At 47.4% G+C, this 22956-nt stretch overlaps 1 protein-coding gene across 2 annotated transcripts in view; it reads right to left on the reverse strand.

Annotated features, from left to right (window-relative positions):
• Window positions 1–372: 372 nt before the first annotated feature.
• The window catches only part of LOC147636588 (thiol-disulfide oxidoreductase LTO1-like), an 81812-nt gene continuing 59228 nt past the window's right edge, over window positions 373–22956 (reverse strand). Inside the window, exons 6-8 of one of the 2 annotated variants that reach the window (XM_086800009.1) lie at window positions 927–1064; window positions 727–816; window positions 373–610 (exon numbers count right to left, since the gene is read on the reverse strand). In XM_086800009.1, the coding sequence (XP_086656135.1) occupies window positions 742–816; window positions 927–1064 (213 nt within the window). In that variant the 3' untranslated portion in view covers window positions 373–610; window positions 727–741. Of the gene's footprint in view, window positions 817–926; window positions 1065–22956 lie in introns of both variants that reach the window. The other variant, XM_086800010.1, reaches the window with a different exon arrangement.

Here is a 22956-nt window from a genome sequence, read left to right on the forward strand (position 1 = left end):
AGAGACATAATAATTGGCTTGGGTAGCTCTGTAGTGGAGATATATATCAGTTAAGGACGGAGTTTTCTTTGGTTTTTGAGAGAGAGAGAAAGACAGAGACAAAGAGATTGGGCATCCTTATAGCAAGAGAGGAGATTAAGGAACCTGATTTTGTATAATTTTCAAAGCACTCTATGCCCCCAAAAAAGAAACATACCACTAACAGCTACCTTTTTATAAAGCAGCGGCATGGATTTGAGAAAATTACATAGAACTCCTCACATGTGTTCAAAACAAGCTTATAGATACCACAACGCAAACCTTTCTCATTTGAATCAACTGTATCAGTATGGTAATAAACTGACACAGAACGGAAGATAAACCATCTACTAGCATTTAAATGTCTATTAATTTGCAAAAACATTTTCATGTGCCAAGCTTGTTCGACTCTTGAGCTCAATGTTGATCATTAGAGTCCAAAATTACAACTAAGCATCTCTTATGATGCTCAACGCCAGAGACTGAACTATCCGAACAGTGTCTGCTCATCTTCTCATATCACCAGAGTAGTTGAAACTTTTGGTGTCCTGGTTATCCTAAGACCAGCCTCTCTCTATACACCTTCACCAGTCTTCATAATCAAAGATATCAAACTAAATTCAAACTGAACGACCATCATCCCCAAATAAAACCCTTCACTATTCCTTTCTACGGGCAAACAAGTCAAGCTAAGTTCTTAACTCGTACCTTGAACAGAATTAGTCATTCTGGAGTGTTGAGACCATCAAACCCAGCTACACGAGCAAGCTCTGAAAGCTTTTGCTCACCAGATAGCACCTACAAAGAGAATTAAACAACTAATTAATCCTTCATGTCTACATCATAGCTACAAATAAACATCTTATGATAGTTCAATGCACATGTGCATAGACACACACAGCGCTTACTTCTCCTTTGATGATCCATGTTGGGAAACCTTGAATATTTGCTTCAGCACAAGCTTTTGCTATTTTCACCCCTCGCCTGTACCCTCCAGGATAGCATTCCACATAATCCAAGTATTTCATTGCCTCCTGCCCAAACATCTGCGACGTATCCATTAAAAAAAAAAACTATAATATGGTTAGTTCCCCATAAATCAGACTAGTCCATGTCTTACAAGTCATGAATTAAAACAAAGAGCCTAAATGGGGAAATTGTGAGAAAAATGAGTGCAAATTCATGGGATACAGCCATGTAATCTTGATGCATGAATACAATTCTTACAATTGTAAACTGCCGAAAGAAACGATTACAAAGAATGACCCTTTAGATAACAAGGGCAAACTCAACATAGCCTCTGGACTACCATTATGTATAGGAGGATCTGTAAAAAAGCCTCTAAAGTGGCCCCTAAATGATGCCAAATGTTTAAGTTATCAATTTAACAATAATTGTGTAATTGCACCAAAAACTTGCAGCTTGGCTTCCGCCACAAAAAAGCTTGACACTAGTTGACAATATTCTGAACGGTTATGACACATGCTTCCAAACAATCTTAAAACTTTCCCTTTACCCCCCAACCCAGCTTATAACCATAGCAGAGAATCAAGTTCTCCCAGAAGATAAAACCCATAATGCACATCAAAAACCTTAGTACTCCTAGCAAATTCAGCCCCCCCCCACTCCCCCGCGCGGCCGGCAGTCGCTCTGTGTGGAAGAGGAGGCTTGTTTCATGCAGATGCGTTTAGTCAGTCCGGGCTTCCGGATAGTACACATTGCAGTATGCTACTTCCCACCAGAGACTTCGCCCTTTTCCAGGGATTTGTTGCAGGATGGACAGTTACCGTGTGCCCCTTTGTTTGCAAATATTGTGGAGTACGGATATTTCGCGAGAATGATTAAAAAAAGTGAGAGTACGTCCAAATGAGAAAAGGCATGCAATCAAAGTCTCACACACATGGATAATTTCTCTTTTGTCCATCTTTAAAAAACTTTAACATAGTTTCTCCAGTGGGAAAAAAAAAAAGGAATTTCAGAAACCACAAATATTAACTACAAAAAACAATCGGCTTAATGTTCTTTTGCTTTTCATCCCTCTATTGTGCGTCAAGAACACCTTCCTATAAAACTTAATGGTACACTTGTTGAATCTCTTGGCCTCTATTGATATTCGAGATCCCAACCACCCTTCTGCGTATCATGTTTTAGACTCATGTCCAATGTGCAAACGAATAACAGAGAAGATAGAAAGCGGAATAGAGACACACTTCTTCCTAAACTACTGTATATTAATGTACAATAAAATGTAGTACAACAGCACTCTCCAAGTACAAAATGATACTAAAAATGTAGATCTCTAATCTCAGCCCAAACACTGCCATAGATCACCCTGGGATCAACCCTAGATCAGCCTGCTGGACAGAGAAACGCTCTGCAGCAGGAGTGCAATCGCTTGGTAAACGGAATGACTAAATATCCAACGCATGTATATATAGGGGTCATCATGCCCTCTCAGCCAGTCCTACTGCTGTCGGCCGGCCTGTAGAGTTGTCGCCCACAACTTGCATAAATGCAATCGGTTTCAGACATGTGGCTGCCCGACTTGCCCAACACCTGGGCGTTTCTGTCCAGGCGCACCCGACTGCTCCATATGCTGACATGACTGACCACATGTGTGCCCGGAATACATGGAGGTGTCACACATTCTCCCTCATTTGCATATAAGACCACTTTGCATCCGTTGCAAAGGCTCACAGTTCGTCCTCACCGCATTCGCACAAAAACCTGCAAAGAAACCTGTGGATGACCAACTTTCGCCTGATCTAGCACAATGTGTTCAAATACATGAAGAAGCATGGCAGACCGATGTAGTACAAAGGAAGAACACTCCTAAGAATGCCCTAACAAAATTCCACTATCCAAACATGCATCAACTCGGGTGGATCACAATACATGCTTGCATCAACTCCAACGCACTCTGGCAGAAGAAAGCATAACCGGAAACAATACTTAATGCACCAAATTTGTATCCACCAGTACTGTTCGCAACCTGTATGTCTAGAACATCATCTCCTTGTGGGACATACTCCAAATAATACAATCTTTGATAACACCAAAGAAGAAACTACAACTGTCATCAATACAATCTCCAAGAAATATGTTCGTTGTGAAGACAAACCAATCGGAGTATCCTCCTGAACCTATGTTAAGGAACATACCAACTGGCACATCCTCCTAAGATGAAGATGAAGATGAATCTGGTGACATGACCTCCTGTGGTGTCTCCATGATATCAAACATTGAAGATACTAGATGAGAAGAGTCTTGTACAAGCACAAAAACCAAGGCAACCACAACTAAAGCCAAAGATTCTCTAAGACTATGTAATTTACCCAGATGGGTGTAAACACACTTGGGCACGTCTCGTAAATAGTTAACACTTAAACACTTGATGTAAATGGAGCAACACAAGACAAGGTACAAAGCTGAAAACGAAATGGTACAATAAGCCACCACTCAGGCTGACCCCCCTCCCTCCCTCAATACAGATGTATATAATTGTCAAATGCACCCATGCACTGAGGTGCTATGTGACACACTAGCTCATCATTTGTACATCAATAGGACTTTTTAGGTATTTATTTGTCATATGCCATGACCCCATTGTGAGCCCTAGTCCAAGGACATGTCAGGCACGAGCTACATCCGAAGCCTTAGGTGTCAGTACGCATCACTTAACCCACTTGGAGAACAAAGCATTTAGGTCATCTTAGGATAGAATCCCAAGCCTCTAGGCTCTCACATAAGCACTCTAGTCTCTCTCTCTCTCAAGCCTCTCTCTCCCTCTCTCAAGCTATCGACTTTCAAGTGACAAGCCATCTTCAACCATGGCATCCTCCTCACGTGCCAAGGCTTCCCGTAGAAGGACGATGGGATGGACATGGTGGGAGGAGGTTAACTACACCCCATCTGCTCATGGAAGCGGTTCTCGGCCATGGGCATTGCCCATACCGGCGAACGGGCGGCGCTGACAAAGTACGAGCCCACCTCTTGCATAAGAGTGGGCATGAGGTGCGGTTTTGCACAAATGTCACACCCGAAAAGAGATGGGAACTTCTCAACAAGCTTGCCATCTACAAGGCGGTCGAAGCAACAAGAAGGACACCACGAGTGGCCGTGGATCCCGTGACGATGGGGAGAGGAACTCAAGCCTCTATGATGGAGTCATGTGGTGGATTGGGATCATGCACGTCATCACCTTCACCATCGAGTCGGAATGTTGCTCCATCCATCACGCCGGCACCCTCCATCTCCACCGCCTCTCAACTATTGCGCGGCCCATGGCGACAATCTACACTTGGGGAGAATTGGAACCCCAAGTTGAAGGAGGAGGTGGATATGGTGGTAGCCCATTACTTCTTCCACGACCACATTGCCTTTCAAGCAACTAGGTAAGTGCGATTGATCATCACCGATTCATCATTTCATGTTTTCATCATACTAGTCCCCTTCTCATTAGTAAATTGCTTTCTTGAATACATCGGAATACTTCAAGGCCATGGTTCGGAAGATTGGGGAGTATGGCTCAACCTATACGCCCCCCTCATCCGAGAGCTTGCGCACTACATTGCTTGAGGAGGAGAAGCGCATCGTAGAGCAAGCGGCCGACAACACAAAGCAGCAATGGGAGAGAAACGGAGTCTCCCTCATTGTGGATGGATGGAGCGACACCCGCAAGAGGAGTATTCATGGCGTGGTTGCATATTCCCACGAAAAGATGTACTTCATCTCATCTCATGATGCATCCGGCATTGAGAAGAGCGCGGATGTGCTTGCGGCAAAGTGGACTACCACCATGGAGATCATTGGCCCCGAACATTAAGTGAGCTTTGTTGTGGATGGGGAGCCTTCGAATAGAGTGGCGGGAGCTATCCTCCGAGGTATGTATGGACATGTCACGACTCACGGTGTCCTTTTGTATGGCTCATTGCCTAAACAACCTCCTCAAGGACATAGGGGCATTGCCATGGATCAGCCCGCTCATTGAGGAGGCCAACACCATGGTCTCCTTTGTCCTCAACCACCGACGACTTCGGCATGAGTTCAACAAGAGGTCCTCTCTCTCTCTCTCTCTCCTCAAATATTCCAACACCCGGTTTGCCTACAACTTCCTCATGTTGGGCCGGTTGAAGGATTGTAGTGGTGCTTTGAGGGGGCTTTTCCTTAGCGACGAGTTTGCCGACATGCAAGAGTCCCATACAAACACCGGCCAAGAGTGTAGGTTACGGGCGGATGAAGCCTCTTGGTGGGAGAGTGAAGACCACAGATACTATTGAGGCCCATAGTCCACCTATTGAGGATTGTAGACGCTACGCAACCATGCATAGACACGGTCTATGAGGCCATGGATCGCATGATAGAGAAGTTGAAAAACTTTGTGCGGCATGCCTAACAAAAACAAATACGAGAAGATCTATGCCTTGTGTCTAGGAAGGTGGAATTTCTACTACTCTCCATTGCATGCAGCAGCTTATGTGGTTGACCTAGAATACCAAGGCAACAAGCAAGAGAGCGACCGAGAGGTGAGCGCTGGGTGGAGGGTCATCTTGGACCGTCTTGTGCCTGATGCATCGGTTAGGCGGAAGATTAGGGACCAGCTTTCCATGTACAGGTCATTTTATGGCTCCTATGGTTGTCATGATGCATACATCGCCGCTCCAAGGTTAGTGCCGCTCTATGGTGGGAGGACTTTGGTTCAGATGGACCAAAGCTACAATAGTTGGCCATTCGCATACTTAGCCTGGCCGTCAACTCCTCTTGCTTGGAGTAACTTTGGAGACCCTACAACCACATTGCCTCTAGGAAGAGGAACCAACTGAGGGTAGAGCGTGCCAATGACCTTGTCTTCGTCAATGTAAACTTGAGAATGCTTTGCAAGAGCGTGACCAAGAAGGCAAATCCTTTCGCCGAGTGGGAGATGAGTCAATAAGAAGAGCAACAAGAGAATGAGGTGCGGCAGCAACATGCCAATGAGGATGAGAGTGAGGATGAGCTTGATGTTTCTTTGGCACAAGCTACCCATGACCATGAGGCAAGCACTTCACATGGATGATCATTCATGGATCATGATTCATGGGCCTTATTACTTAGCTCTAGGCTTTAGCACTTTTGAGTCTTTCCATGCTTTAGCCTTTTTAAGTTTTTTGTCCTTCCATGTATTGTGTGTTACGCCCACATGTTTTTCTCTTGACATTATGCAAGTGTGCATGGGGACATGGTGGACAGTGTGAATGGCATCAGTTTGGGGCAATAGCTTCATGGACAGATTGGTAGTAGGTACACCTATAGGGGTCAAAAAGGACTATAAGAATTAAGAAAGGTCCTTTTCATAACCCATGGGGACAAAGGGTTAGAGGGGACAAAGGTTTAAAAGCCTTAAAAATAAAAGAACCTCTTTTTGGGGATAATCATGGCCCTTATGCTATTACTGGGACCTATGCTTCTTTTGGAGGGAGTCGACTTGCAGCTTCAGGTGTGTGCTTTTTCGCTTTCTCTGAAGGCACACAGAGGGCTGGACTACTGGTGCACAGAGCTGCACATGTTTCTCTCTCCTCTCTTGGCTAATGGCGAGCTGCAGACGGTTGTAGGAGGAGAGGTCTCCTCTCTTAGCTAATGGCGAGCTACAGACGGTTGTAGGAGGAGAGGCGCAAGACCGCACCTTCTCTCTCTCTCTTAAGAAAGACGGACTGCAGGGCTGCTGTTTCGTGCCGGTGTCATGGATTAATTTCCTGTCCATTGGCTGTGGGAAGTTCTGCAAAAAGTCATGGCCAAGACCGGAGTTAAAGAGGAGCTCGTGAAGGTGGAGGACAAGCTCGGCACAATTATCAAAGAAAACAAGAAGATGGTCGACTCTTCCGTTACCGCAATCATAAACCGCCTCTCCAAACTCGAGAAGGGATTTGACAAAATCCAAGAGCTCGAAGAGAGAACATCCAAGCAAGAGGCTGAGATTTCAGCCTTAAAGGAGGAACTAGTGGAGGCCAAATTGCATGCTAAAAGTGAAGCGGCTGAAATCTCAGCCCTCAAAAAGGAGTTGGAAGCCACTTCAAAAGGCAAGCTTGAGGATGGAAAATTTCAGCCCTCCTTTATTGAAGAGCTGAATACCATCAAGGAACAAATGAGGATCATTCGAGAGGAGGAGGAGCAACATAAAGAGAAGACATCTTCATGGGTGGAGGTGATCACAAAGACACAAAAGAAGATGGACGAGGCGGAGAAATGGATCGAGGTCGCCAAGAAAGGGAAAGGTAAAGAATCGCCACCCATCCCCACTCCCACCATCATCAACATGACCCTTGAAGAGGAGCAAAGGAGGAAGACCCGAGCCTTACATGTTAGGAGTGTCCGATCTAAAAGACCGTGATGATGCGGAAGGGGAAACCAAGGAGCTCTTCTCTATGATGGGCATTGAAGCCTGAAAGGACTTAGAAAGAAGCAGCTCATTTACATTGTCAAAGTGAATCCCATAGACACAAAGTTGAAGGCTAAAGAACCAGAACGCTTTTGAGGATAGTTTCACTGGGAGGGACATCATCTTCTACTGTGAGACGCATCAGGCTCCTGGACAGTCCATGCCACATGTTAGTGGATACCGATGGGAGACAGCTTGTAGACAGGAGGCTCGTTCAGAGCATAGAGGACGGGGCTCAGGAGGAGTGGCAGTAATGTTTAGAAAGGAGCTACAGCCACTGATACATATAGTCCGCAGAGATGAGCAGGCTAGGTACATGTGGGTTAGACTGAGGGCAGAGACGGGCAGATATCTCTACATTGCTATATGCTATTTTGCTCCTAGTACATCAGTGTATGCATCACCTAGCGGGCAGTCTCCCTTTTCTATTTTGGATGATGACATTTGGGAGTTCTCCAAGGATTGTGACATCATTCTCCTGGGGGACTTCAATGCCACGACCGCCCATAACCAGACAGTATTTTATGATACCTCAGAGGAGATGTTGAGGGAGCTTGATGTTAGGGATATGGGCCTATCTAGACTCTCACAGGATGAGGAACATACAGTGTATGGGTGGTATTTGATAGACATGGGGATTGCACATGGGTTGGCCATCCTGAATGGCCTACAGAGATTCCCGACATCGGGCGGTTTCACTAGCTTTCCACATCGGCATGGTGCTAGTACAGTGGACTATGTTATGGCTCAGCCCAGTCTCATTCCCTCTTTTCAGGATTTTATGGTAGGCACTAGGCCGGTTGGAATAGCAGTGGATCATGCTATCTTGTCCTTCACTCTCACATTTCAGTTTAGCACCGCTCCATTGGGACAGGTCTCCACACACACTCGTTATACCTTTACGAGGGAGACTGACACCGTGTACACGGATGAGATATACAGACGCTTATGTGCCGAGGAGCCGGGACGGCCATTAGATGAGCTCACTCAGATATTGATAGAGACGCTTCATGCTGCACCATCAGAGGCATATCCCCATAGTCAGCCTACACGGAGACGATCTGGGAACATGCCCCAGAACAGCTGGTATGATGAGGAGTGTAGAGAGATGAGGATCAGATTACAGAGAGAGGTGCTCATGGGTGTTACCACTCACAGATAGTCACGGATTACCTTCCGGCACCTAGTGCGACGGAAGAAGAGGGCTTATCTTGCTCAGTTAGAGAGGGATTTGTATCAGTTATTTATGAGTCAGGACTCACGCGAGGCATGGAGACTATTCCATGAGCATTCACCATCACCAGCCATTACCTCCACAGAGATTTGGGGTGAGTATGCAGCATCCCTATACATAGCACCAGGAGAGCCGCCCCTGCCAGACCCATCGGAGCCATGCCCAGAGACATGTGCTTTCTTTACTGCTGAGATGGTAAGGAAAGCTATTGACAGGATGAGGACTCGAAGAGCATATGATCATGATGGTTTGGTAGCAGAACACTTTATTCATGCCAAAGATATGCTTGCATAGCTTATTGCTATGATGTTTAACCAAGCCATGTGTAAGGGTCTTCCTGAGACTTGGAATATGTCCACGATTGTGCCTATCTTCAAGTCAAGGGATCCCATGCTTCCTGGGAATTATCGTACCATCATGATTGGTCACACATTGGCTAGATTATATGCATCTATTCTTGAGCAGGAGTTGAGTAGATGGGCAGAGAGAGAGGGCATACGTGCATCACAGCAACAGGCAGGGTTCAGGAGAGGTTTCTCCACTCTTGACCATATCTTGACACTCATAGCTATTATTGAGGAGGGCAGATTATATGGCAGGAGGATTTATTGTTGCTTTGTGGATTTCAGCAAAAAGCTTTTGACACAGTACCGAGAGCCAGACTGATGCGCAGACTACAGGAGATGGGAGTGCCCGCAGAGCTGATTTGGGGAATCATGGCTTTATACAGGACAATTGTGGGGTAGGTACGTACTACTCAGGGTATATCTGAGATGGTTCACTCCACTATTGGGGTGAAACAGGGCTGCCCCCTTTCTCCCACCTTATTTGGGATGTATGTGGATGAGGTTTCGGACTATGTAGAGCGGGAGGGTGACAGAGGAGCACAGCTAGCAGGGACATGGATTCCCAATTATTGTATGCTGATGATATTGTGCTGATCTCAGATTCTCTAGAGGGGATGCAGCGTCATTTGGATGCATTGCACACGTTTGCGCAGGACAGTGGATTGTCTGTTAACCTTGGTAAAACCAAGGTGATGGTGTTTAACACCACAGCACAGTGGGTTAGGAGGTCAGTACCCACCTTTACATATGGTCAGGAGACAGTGGAGTATACAGCATATACTTACCTTGGTGTGGTTTTTAGTGGCCCACTATTTTCCTTGAGGAGACCAACGGAGACCAGATTGACCAGAGCTTATGCAACATTGGGGAGACTAGAGAGGATGTGTCCGCAGGTTCAGTTTCAGGAACCTCGAACAAAGCTCTGGCTCTTTGACACTTTGGTCACTTCAGCCATGCTGTATGGAGTGGAGATATGGGGACCCTAAGTGGATCACCACAACCGAGGTGGTAGCACTGATGGATGGAGATGTATGGAGAGGCCCTTGGTTTCTATGATTTCCCGGATGATTAGGGCCAAGGCCTCCGTACCACATGATATTATCCGTGCATCCCCCCCCCATTGGTAGTAGAGGCACTCACTCGATCGGTCTCCTTTATACATAGCACTTGGGCTCTCCCTAGAGACAGGTATGCTCGCTTAGCCCTGGAGTCTTCACGACAATTGGCATCACAGGGAGACGGATCATGTTGGTATGCACAGACGACAGCTTGGTTCCAACTGCATGGCTTTAGTATGGACAGGCTACCTCCATTTCAGTACTCCCTGGATGCACCCTCCCTCTCTCTCACGGGCAGAGATTACCAGACTTATCAAGCAGGACTTGACTCAGCTGGACACTAGGAGGACATGGATACAGCCGACACACGAGCTTGGTACGAAGATGGCTTTCTATAGAGATCATCTTCTCCAGCTCACGGAGGATGGGTTTGTGATTAGACCCAACTACATGGATACTCATCTTTCTCATGGGGTACGGTGTGCTATTGGTCAGATGCGCACATCCTCACACCAACTAGAGATTGAGACTGGCAGATTCAGAGGAGTACCAGCTGAGGCCAGGATTTGCCAGCTGTGCCAGATGGAGCCAGAGACAGAGTTACATTACATATATCACTGTCCAGTATATTATGAGATACGAGGCCGTTTTCACTGCCTGTTCAAAGAGGGTTTCGAACCACTTTCTAGAGTCATGAGATACCAAGATCACAGATGCCTTGGATTATACTTGTTGGAGCTGCGTAGACATAGAGAGGGTCTCTTGAGAGGGAGGGGATCAGAGAGGGAGAGACACCTACAGAGGCAGATTACAGACTTCTTTCGACCAGAGATTGGGCAGTCAGGCCAGTAGGCATTGCAGCTAGCCTCAGAGTATAGCCGCACCAAAGGTACACTAATTGATCGGGCTATAGACCTGGGGTGGTCCAAGCGCACCAAGATGAGAGGCCCATCTCGACACCGGCGGAGATTGGGCAGTCAGGCCAGTAGGCATTGCAGCTAGCCTCAGAGTATAGCCGCACCAAAGGTACACTAATTGATCGGGCTATAGACCTGGGGTGGTCCAAGCGCACCAAGATGAGAGGCCCATCTCGACACCGGCGGAGACTACAACAGAGGATCAGGACCATACTAGCACGGCATGGGAGACGTCCAGTCAGAGTACTCACCATGGAGAGATGTTATCCATTAGGAGCTCCTAGTACCTTACTTTTCCTCATAGTTGTTTCAATTTCAGTTAGTTGTTTAGTTGTTTTTAGCTTTTCTTACACAGACATTGTATCAGATCCACCAATTGTTGTAACCTTTTTAGTCTCATAGGTCATTTTGGCCTTCAAAAGACGTTAATATATCATTTCATTTCATTTCTCTCTCTCTCACCATTTGGCCACCCAATTGGTCCACCCGTGCTTTCTTATCATGTATGTACATTGGACTGGTGTCCATGGCAGTTGTTTATGCCGAGGATTGATACCACTCATGTGATACTGTAGACTTGGCTTTCTGTTGGAACTTGTGCCTCTGTGTACATGCCCGGAAATGCTTGGTGGATTGGTCTTCCATTGGTGGATTGGTCTTCCATCGGGTCTGGTACCTCATGTACTTGCCTGGAGCATGTCTATTTTGGTATAGTCTCATGAACAGGGATTGTCCATACCAATGCTGCATTGCATAGCATCTTTATGTGCTTGCTTGCAATTGAAATTGCATGCTGTTTTCATGCTTGCTCGACCAATGTGTAGTTCCGGGTGAGGGGATGCCCGCCCGTGAACCGTGCGTGTGAAGCTGTCTGCTGACATGGTTGTGTGGCATGTGAACAGGTGGTAAGTATTACCCAATCTAGGCTCAAATAGCCCTTAGGACTTAGCCAATATTTATAAGTGAGTGCGTTCCCACTTCATTAAAGTTTTGGCGCCCAAAAGTCACTTATAAATTATGACCGCTTCCAAGTTTTCACTCACTGAAGTCCCGAGACGGACAAGACTCAATGTCCAGGACCTGATCCTCCCCTTTTACTCATAAATGGGCATCTCTCCATGTCCCTTCACCTGATTGGATGTCACGTGCATCCCGCACTTGGATGCCACGTAGACATTTCTGTACAGAAGGTGCAGGACCTGGGATGGTGAACTGGTCCCATGTGAGCCCAGTCCGGGACGAGTCAGCCAGGGATCCATCTCAGTCGTCCGAGGTCAGGTGTGCATTGTCCTGCACATGAGTCCAAGGTCAGGTGTGCATTGTCCTGCACAGGAAGCAGTGCCAGTCCGCGTTGTGAGTCTCCCTCTGGAATGATGTCAGATGTGCTGAGTATTTGGTTTGCAACTGGATGCCAGGCCTCTATAGGCATGTAGGTTTGCATGTAGAGATGGGGCCAGCCATAGGGCTACCCCAGTGTGAGGATTTGCACTTGCACTTGTAGAATGGGCATGGGGGAGGTGTAGAACCACCCCCAAGGGGCCAGGAGGGCCCACATTGTGCCCACCAGCCATGGCTTGGGCTGGAAGGGCAGTCGGCCAGCCCTAGGGCTGCTGGACAGGCAGCCGACAGGGTTAGAAACCCTGCCCAGCCAGTCGGCCAGGTGTGGGGGGCAGTCCCACACCCATGCGCATGGTGCCCAGCAGTCAGGAGGCTGTCCCAGAACTCATGTGCAGGCTGGACAGTATTGGCATAGTGTGAAAGCATTAATTATAAGTGTGCAAGCACTTTATATTCAAGACATAGTCGTGGAGCTCCCTGAAGCCAGCCGACTGCATATAATAGAGGGTATAAATACCCAAGACATAAATCATTGCACTCATCTCATAATTCACCAAGAGCTCCAAGCAACCAAGGGCCAGGACAGCCAAGAACATTGCTAAAGCAAAGGGGTGAAGGACTGAAGGTCAAGGGCAGGTTTTTCCAGCCAAGAAAAGGTCAAGTACTTTGTATTTGTTTTCAGATTTACATCATTCTAATAAAGCAAATACACCATCCATGGTGGGGGCCCTACAGAGGGTAATTGGGACCCAATACTGTGTCCTTCTCCATCTCCCCCTTCTCTCCCTATTTTTCTGCACATCGTCTTTCAGTTTGTGCGTTAATTCCGTCGCGAAAAGAGTGCTGTTTTCTAAGTTTTGAAGTACCGATCCTTCTCCGAAGCTTCCGCATATTACAGTGGTATCAGAGCTCACTTCAAGGACAAAGATTCAGCAAAGAAAACCAGAAAATTTTTTCGCTCGTGTGGTTGGTTTTTAGACGCCGGTGGACTACCCCTTTCGGAGTGACTCCTGTCCCTCGAAGGACGGTTGGTTTTTAGCCTCCGGAAGCCTCCGGAAGTCTCCCACACAGATAGTGGATGGTTAGATTGCGTTCCGGAAAGGAACTGCATTTTCCCGCTATGGCGAACTTCGGCGACGAGAGAGAACCAGAACCATGGGACCTGAGTGCACCAGGCAGCCCAGCTAGGGCACCCGGCTTGAGTGTACAAGACATGTTCCAGCAGATGATGCGAGCAATCGCAGACCAGACAACCAAGTTTGATGAGCAGAAGGCGCGGATTTCTGCTCTGGAGGAGCGTTCTCGCTCTCCAGCGTCGCGTTTTCCATCTCCTCCTCCCTCTCCTTCCGTACCCCAGATACCAGATCCTCGTCACAGGGACCCTCTCGAGGGGTCACAGCCGCAGCCAAGCTCCTTGCTTGAGATGCAGATGCGTGCATTGGAGATTCGACAACGCGAAGACGACGCCATGCGACGAGTGGAACACGAGCGTTACCTCAGAGCTTTGGACGCCAGATTGACACCGGCGGCGCCCTCGAATCATTTTCCCGAGAAAATGAATTTCAGTAAGTATAATGGTAAACTCGATCCCACTACTCTGTATTCATGGTTACATCAATTTGAAGCTTACTTTGCCGCAGTTAGAAAATCAGATATTGACAAAGTGATCTTAGCCAGTTGGTACTTGGAAGGTGAGGCCATTCCTTGGTGGACTCAGTGGGCTCATGCCCACACCAGATCAGGTATGGCAGCTTATGGGTGGGACGAGTTCGTCCGTGACCTTAAGCAGCGGTTTCTACCGCCCCACTACCTTGAGCGACTCGAAGACGAGTTCAGGGGAGCGCGTCAGAACGCGCAACCAGTCCTTCAGTTTGCCAATAGAATTTCGACCTTGTGTCTGCAATTAGGCTTATCTGATTCGGACAAGAAAGGGCAGTTTTTGTATGGCCTGGACACGCAAATCCAATGGGAGGTGCGTATGTTTAGACCAGCCACCTTTGAGGACGCACTCTCGCTTGCGCAGAGTGCAGAAATGAAACACAATGGTGGCAAGCCCAAGACTTCCCAGTCGGCTTCTCCCAAGGCTAACGCCTCGGGGGGCAAAAGCCAGAACCAGACGGGGTCTTCCCCAGGACAGAGCTCGGGAGCCTCTGGCTCCAAGAACTCGAACAATGCGTCTAAGCTTACTCCAGACCAGAAAGCGGAGGCAGGCAAGACAGGTGGCAAGTTGAGTGCTGAGGAGCTTTCTCAGTACAGGAAGGAGGGTAGATGTTACTTTTGTCACACAAAAGGACATACTTCTCGGGATTGTCCGAAGAAGCCTCCAAAGGCCGCCGCCGCCTCCACAGCTTCCGTGGTGAGCACAGCTCCCACACAGACCCCAGTGGCTACCCCTAGTTCTTCAACCCCCGGTGCTTCAGTTGGAGCAATTATTAGCCGGGAGCTCGAAGATAAGCAGAAGGGCGCCCATGACCAAGAGTATGAGCGCAACGAATTGCTCAAGTCCTTTGGCTACATAGGTGGCCAGAGAGTCATTGTCTTGTTTGACAGCGGCAGCACGGAGGATGTGATCACGGAAGAGGCCGCTAGGCGTGCCCGTTTCGAGCTGACTCCGGTGGACAAACAAGTTGAGGGTTTTAGCACAGGCATGACAACGAGCGTCAAGTATGAAGCTCTAGGTGCTAAGTTAGTCATTCAGGGCATAGAGTTTGTGCGTGACTTTATGGTTGCCCCTCTTGTAGGAGCAGACATAATTTTGGGTATCCAGTGGTTTCACAAGTTTCTTCCTGATGTCAAGTGGGACAAGCACACGTTCCAGATCGATCGGAATGTGTCAAACACCCCTGTGACCATTAAGTGTGAGCCAGGTATTCCAAACTTTCCGCTCATAAGCCACTTGCAGGCTAAGCGAGCAGTCAGGAAAGGCGCACAGTGTGCGATGATTTACATCCAGACAGCCCAGACGGTGGCCAGTGCTTTCGAGAAGTACTCGGTTCTCCATGAAAAGTTCCAGAAGATTTTTCTTCGGGACAGTCTCCCTCCCCAGCTTCCCCCGTCCAGACCGGAGGATCACAAGATTGACCTCCTCCCAGGCTCGGAACCCCCGAGCAAGTTCCCGTATCGCCTTTCTAAGGCAATGGAATCGGAGTTGGACCGCCAACTCCAAGAATTGTTGCAAGCTGGCTTCATCCGCCCCAGCGTGTCGCCATTTGCAGCACCGATCTTATTTGTCAAGAAGAAAGATGGGTCTTCTCGGTTGTGTGTCGATTATCGTGCACTCAACAAGCTGACTATCAAGAGCCGATTCCCGATGCCTCGAATTGACTATATTCTCGAGAGGCTGAATGGAGCTAAGGTGTTCTCTAAATTGGATTTAAAGAGTGGGTACCACCAGGTTCGGATTGTTGAGGGGGACATCCCCAAGACAGCTTTTCGTACAGAACGGGCCCACTATGAATTTGTGGTCATGCCATTTGGTTTGACGAACGGCCCAGCTACATTTAACCTCATGATGATGCGTATTTTCCGGGAGTTGATTGGAGTGTGTGTGTTCATATTTCTGGACGACATACTCATATTTTCAGCTACAGTTGAGCAGCATGACATTGATGTGGAGAAAGTCCTTAAGTTGCTGGAAAGCAACGAGCTCTATGTCAATGAAAAGAAGTCAGAATTTTATCTGTTCCAGGTACATTACTTGGGATATATAATCAGTGCCGAAACTTGATCCGGCTAAAGTGGCCGAGATTGTTAACTGGGAAGTACCTCAGACTGCTTATGACATTAGATCATTTGTGGGTATATGCCAGGCATATTCTACCCACATTGACAAGTTTTCTGATCTCTCGGCAGACCTCACCGATCTGCTAAAGGGAGTGAAAACAAGGAGGCAAAAGATTCGAATGACTCCACGAGCGTTGGAGGCATTCCAGAACCTCAAGGTGGCTTTGTCAGAAGCACCTTGTTTAGCCCTTGCCTCGTGGGACGAACCATTTCAGGTGATCACCGATGCGAGTAACATCGCAATTGGAGGTGTATTGCAACAGAATGGTCATCCGGTAGCTTACATGTCTCGTAAGTTACTGCCCGCCGAAAAGAATTACTCAGTCTATGATCGTGAACTCCTAGCAGTCATTCAGGCCTTGAAACATTGGAAACATTTCCTATATGGCCGTGACTTCGAGGTCCGCACTGACCATCAGGCATGGCGCTGGATTCAGACGATGCCAAGTGCACAGTGGAGTGATCGACAACACCGCTGGAGTCAGATATTCCAGCAGTTCGGTGGCATGATTGAGTACCTTCCAGGAAAGGCCAATCCAGTGGCCTATGCTTTGAGCAGGAAGGGACAAGTATCTGCGATTCAGACCACTAGATTGGACCTTGTTGGTACAAGACTAGAAGACATGACGCACACGTACGCGAATTCCGAGGAATTCGGTACTCAGTGGGAACAGGCATTGGATGCCACAGGACCATGCCATTTTCTGATACGCGATGGTTGGCTTTATTACAAAGGCCGACTGTGTGTCATGAAATCATTCCGGGCAGCTCTTCTCCATGATGCCCATGACGCCATTACAGGTGGTCATAGAGGCATGAATTCGACTCTAGAGAAATTAGAACGGCAATACTATTGGCCAAAGATGAGGCGTGATGTGTTTACATATGTACAACGCTGTGACATTTGTCAAAAGGTGAAAGTTCCTCGTGGAAAGAAGATAGGGTTGTTACAGCCTTTGCCAATTCCTGAGGGTCCTTTCCAGGACATTTCGATGGACTTTGTCACAAATCTGCCTCCTAGTTCGAGTAAGCGTAATACACAGTGTTTAACTATTGTTGATAGGTTCAGCAAATTTGTTATGCTTATTCCTTGCAGGGCCAATGTGACCGCCGAGGATGTTGCCCAGCTATTCATTCGACATTGGTACCCGATTGGTGGGATTCCTAGGACCATAGTGTCAGACCGAGATGCCAAGTTTACCAGTCATTTTTGGAGGGCATTGTTTGATAATTTTGGTACTAAGTTGAATTTTTCCATTTCACCCACAGACAGATGGCCAGACAGAGATATACAACCAGTTGGCCTTTGATGTGCCGAAGTGTTATGTCCACGATCAGCAAGGTAAGTGGGAATCGTTTTTGCCTTTAGTTCAAGCTGTTTTGAATGACTCTTTTTCTTCAGCTATTGGCAGGACTCCATATGAGGCAGCGTTTGGAAGGCCTTTCCAGTCGTTGTTAACCAGGACGTCGTCTTCAGTACAGGAGGCGAACAGAGTGACGGAGTCTTACCAGGAGATCCTAGAGTCCGTGAAAGACAGATTGGCTAAAGCGCAAGAGGCCTACACTCGACAGGCCAATAAAGACCGAAGGGACATGAAGTTTTTGGAAGGAGATAGGGTATATCTTCGGATTATGAAGCAAAGATTGAAGCAGGTGGGCAAGCGATGCCCAAAGTTGTCTTTCAGGAGCTTCGGACCATTCCCCATCCGGAAAAAGATTAATGAGGTGTCTATGCAGTTAAAGCTACCTCCGAGTTGGACTATGCACGATGTATTTCATGTCAGTTGGTTAAAGCCATATGCAGGTCCACCCCCTTCAGAGGTCAAAGACGAAGCGGAACCAGACATCATTGATGAAGCAGAAGTAATGGTTCCAGAACAGATCCTTCTGCACCGTTTCAAGCATGGCTCAGGCCGAAGACTACGACAGTTTCTCACGAAGTCTCAAGACCGAGGAACTCATGAAGCGGTATGGCTCGACAAAGAATTTTTCGAAGACTATCCGGCTTTATTGACGGATTATTTGGAGGCTATGCAGCTTCCGTCAAGTTAAGCAGAAGGGGATGTCACGTGCATCCCGCACTTGGATGCCACGTAGACATTTCTGTACAGAAGGTGCAGGACTTGGGATGGTGAACTGGTCCCATGTGAGCCCAGTCCGGGACGAGTCAGCCAGGGATCCATCTCTGTCGTCCGAGGTCAGGTGTGCATTGTCCTGCACATGAGTCCAAGGTCAGGTGTGCATTGTCCTGCACAGGAAGCAGTGCCAGTCCGCGCTGTGAGTCTCCCTCTGGAATGATGTCAGATGTGCTGAGTATCTGGTTTGCAACTGGATGCCAGGCCTCTGTAGGCATGTAGGTTTGCATGTAGAGATGGGGCTAGCCATAGGGCTACCCCAGTGTGAGGATTTGCACTTGCACTTGTAGAATGGGCATGGGGGAGGTGTAGAACCACCCCCAAGGGGCCAGGAGGGCCCGCATTGTGCCCACCAGCCATGGCTTGGGCTGGAAGGGCAGTTGGCCAGCCCTAGGGCTGCTGGACAGGCAGCCGACAGGGTTAGAAACCCTGCCCAGCCAGTCGGCCAGGTGTGGGGGGAAGTCCCACACCCATGCGCATGGTGCCCAGCAGTCAGGAGGCTGTCCCAGAACTCATGCACAGGCTGGACAGTATTGGCATAGTGTGAAAGCATTAATTATAAGTGTGCAAGCACTTTATATTCAAGACACAGTCGTGGAGCTCCTTGAAGCCAGCCGACTGCATATAATAGAGGGTATAAATACCCAAGACATAAATCATTGCACTCATCTCATAATTCACCAAGAGCTCCAAGCAACCAAGGGCCAGGACAGCCAAGAACATTGCTAAAGCAAAGGGGTGAAGGACTGAAGGTCAAGGGCAGGTTTTTCCAGCCAAGAAAAGGTCAAGTACTTTGTATTTGTTTTCAGATTTACATCATTCTACTAAAGCAAATACACCATCCGTGGTGGGGGCCCTACAGAGGGTAATTGGGACCCAATACTGTGTCCTTCTCCATCTCCCCCTTCTCTCTCTATTTTTCTGCACATCGTCTTTCAGTTTGTGCGTTAATTCCGTCGTGAAAAGAGTGCTGTTTTTTGAGTTTTGAAGTACCGATCCTTCTCCGAAGCTTCCGCATATTACATTGGACCCCAATTCACTTACTTATTCAGCAAAACAGCTCTCATTTTTGCTGTAATTTCTGGTCTTTATGCTGAAAACCCTAATTTCAGCCTTCCTTTCTCAAGTTGAACCATAGGGTAAGCTTTCCCAAGGTTCCCTTCATCCTCTTGAAGACTTTTGATGCGAAGAAAGGCGACAAATCAAAGATCTCAACACTCCAAGGACTTCCATCGCGAAGACTTCCGCTGTCATCAACTCTACTTGCTATTGGTAAGCTTTTATGCTTAAATATGGGAGCAAGTAGCAAGAGGGAGGAACCGGATTACAAGATCACATACCCTGTGTAGTGTTCTCTTGTCCTACGTGCTCTCTTGCAGATTGTTGCTACCATGTGTTGGTGAAACAATAGAGAGCAGATGGTAGGGAACATGGGCACGTGAGAGGGTAGTGTGGGTTGCAAGTCTACATCGACAACCACTTGTTTGCAATACTGTATTCATATGCATTGGTATGGAAATCTGGTCAGAAATGCCCATGACACTATGTACTTGATTCTCCCAAGATCAATATACTTTATTTGAGGGAGGGGTCGGCCGTTCCGGCTCATTGTGTCTCTTGTCAATTCAACAACTTACTTCTTCTATTTGAGCAAGTGTCCATCAAATCTTAGTGTATTTAAGTGTATTGATTAGCATTGTGTTCTCTTTCATTTCTATCGTGAGAGACGATCACCGTGAACACTAGCTATCTCTACGCTTAGAACATTATGGACAGCCATACAATGAATGTTGGAGATGCTAATACAAGAGGCAGGGACAATGAAATGGATGCCTCCAATGCTTTACAGGATGAGCAAACTCATGTGGTGCACAATAGGGAACATGAATATGTGGGACAGCTGTCCCGTGGCAAAGAGAAGATGCAGGAAGAAGAGTCCATAGTCTTGAGGGCTGAACTTACTCGTATGCAGGCTCTTCTCCATGCACAACAAGAAGAATTGAATCTCTACCGCCGCGAGGATCCATTGGTACATGACCGTTTGAAGGCCAAGAAAGCTGAATCTTATATGGATCATGCAATGGCAATGATTGCTCAAGAGTTGCACATGCAACCGAGGGATGCAACACGTGCATACTTGGCTCGTACCGAGGATGCCTATGCAGAAAAGGCAACCATCTGTCATGTGCACAGTGTGTATCTACCGTGTGCTACACGCACCCAAGACTAGTTTCGAGGCTTGGGGAAGCTTGGAACTAGGCAGGCTCATTGACGAGCTGAGTTAGGGAAACACTAACGGGCGGGCACCCAAGTATGGACGGGCGGGCACCCAAGTGTGGACGCCCGATGACCGGCCAAGAGCCTATAAAAGGGTGGCCAAGGTTAGTTATTGTATTATAGAGAGTCTCGCGAGTTTGTGAGAGCTCTATGGTCTTGGAGCGTGGATCTAGTGCAGACGTGCACCTGCTTTACACAGCCGAGGCCGACAGCAATCTCGAGGCCCGCGAGGGCAGCTTCGTGGCAGTATGGGACGTCGCGAGGAGGAGATTACGTCAACCTAGTTAGCTCAGCTCGTGGCTCGGTGGGGACAGCCAAGACTGTGGGCTCGCCCACGGTTGTCATGGTTGGGAGGTGAGTCAGGCCTGCACCCCCTTGCTTGTTTGTTTGTTCGTTTGTTTGCAGGATTCGAGTTTCGAACCAAGATCGATCACGAGGGAATCCGTGGGGATTTGACAGTGGTATCAGAGCATACCTCGTGAACGAGCAAGTCGGTAGGTAGAGAAGAAGAGGTCGAAGAACGGTATGTGTTAAAAAGCTTGCTGTTTTTTTTGTGCATACTGCAGTTTCAAAAATAGTATGTGTTTTCTTCATCAAAGACACCCATGTTGATGGGGAGATGGTAGTTTAGTAGGGTCGTTGCTTAGCAAAGAAGAGGAAAGACAGTCGTACGAGAGAAAACAAAAAAAAAAAGGAGCATGTTCGTTGCTTTTTGGCGAACGATTGAGAGAGAACGTTTGTGCGCTGGCAGGTGCTGACATTGTCTATCGAAGGCTGGCGGGTCTCTGTTGGAGGTCCTGGAGGCGGGCGCATGGGCCTACGTGGCCAGGCAGCCAGGCCCATGTAGGCGCCTAGGCCAGGCGGGCAGGCGCCCAGGCCAGCCCAAGCCTACGCAGGCGCTCCAGCCAGGCAAGCGGCCGGCTCTATGTTGGTAGGCGGCCCAACGCAGGTAGCGTAACGGCTGGCGCTGGCGCATCCTGCTGTGAAGGCGCCGGCAGCCCATCAACGAAGGCAGCATCCGCCGGGAGACAAGCATGCGCCGGCAGCTTCAATCGACGACAGCCAGCACACCGACGGGTTATTCCAGGAGGGAAAAAAAACAAGGAAAGCACGTTTTTTTTAGCTTTCGTTTTTTTTTTTGTTTAAATTTTTTTTTCAAAGTTTTAAAAGAAGCCTCCTCCAAGGTTTCCAAGGTGTTTTATTTTTTTTAAGAAACTAGAATATATATATCCATATATATATATATATATTTATATATTATATATATATTTATTTAAGAAAAAAAAACACAAAAGCAAAGCAAAAGCTGAGCCTAGCTTATGGAGATTTTTTGGCTTTTGGGAAACCTTTATAACCCCCTCAAGTGGGCTTCTTGATGATGCATCAAAGGCACTTGCTTTTATTGCCCGGTTTGATATTGCTTTCAATGATGAGAATTTCACTCAGAAATCCATGATCCGGCATGTAAGCATGTTTATGAAAGGCACTGCTGCCCATTGGTGGCTCACGGAGAAGCTCTCACCGAATCCTGTTAGATCATGGGAAGAGTTCAAGGAGAGGTTCTATGCTCAATTCTTGCCTCCCAATGCATTGAATGAGATAACAATGAAGTGGGATTGGGTAAAGCAAAATGAGGGGAAATCGGTAAATGCATATGTACAAAAGTTTTGAAAAGTGCTCTTGGAGGTGTCTCCATTTATGCATGTCACCGAGGCAGAAAGGAAGAGAAGGGTTCAATCGGGATTGCAACCTGTGTACAAAGCGGGACTACAAATGTATCCTAGTCATACCTTACACCAATTAATCGCAGCCGCCACAAAGCAATTGGAACTCAAATTGAGTCAATCCAATAAGGCTAAACCTTCATTTCAAGGCAAAGAGAAGTTGTCCAAAACCTGCAAAATGATGGACAGCAACCTAAAAAGGACCAAAACCAAGATAAAAATGGTCCAAAGGTTCAAAATAACACTACTAAGAAGCGTCCCTTCAAACTGAGAAACTATGGTCTCACTCCGGAGCAGAAAAAGCAATATATGAGTGAGGGGAAATGCTTTACTTGTGGTAGCACCGAGCATATTGCAAAGGCGTGCCCAAACAAGAAAAAGCGTGATAATGCCAATGCATCAAAACCTAATGTGCATATGGTTCCAGATGTACAAGGCAACACTTCACATGATAGCAAAGATAGGGTTGTATGTAAAGCTTGGGGACAGCTCAAAGATCAGCCCGCTTTGTTCATGTTTGATGATTGTGCATCTGAAAATTTCATATCCACACAGATAGCAGCTGCTTTGGGTATTGAAGCGGAGGACATGGGTCCTCAAATTGAAGCAGGGACTGCCTTTGTTGAGAAGTGTAGGTCATGCCTATTTTTGGCAAGTTGCGCATACACATTCAAGGCTATGTGGATCATGAGGATTTTCTTGTGGCACCTT

This window comes from Cibotium barometz, chromosome 7 (assembly GCF_041138505.1).
Source record: "Cibotium barometz isolate CiBa-2024 chromosome 7, ASM4113850v1, whole genome shotgun sequence".
In the NCBI taxonomy this organism is placed as follows: domain Eukaryota; kingdom Viridiplantae; phylum Streptophyta; class Polypodiopsida; order Cyatheales; family Cibotiaceae; genus Cibotium; species Cibotium barometz.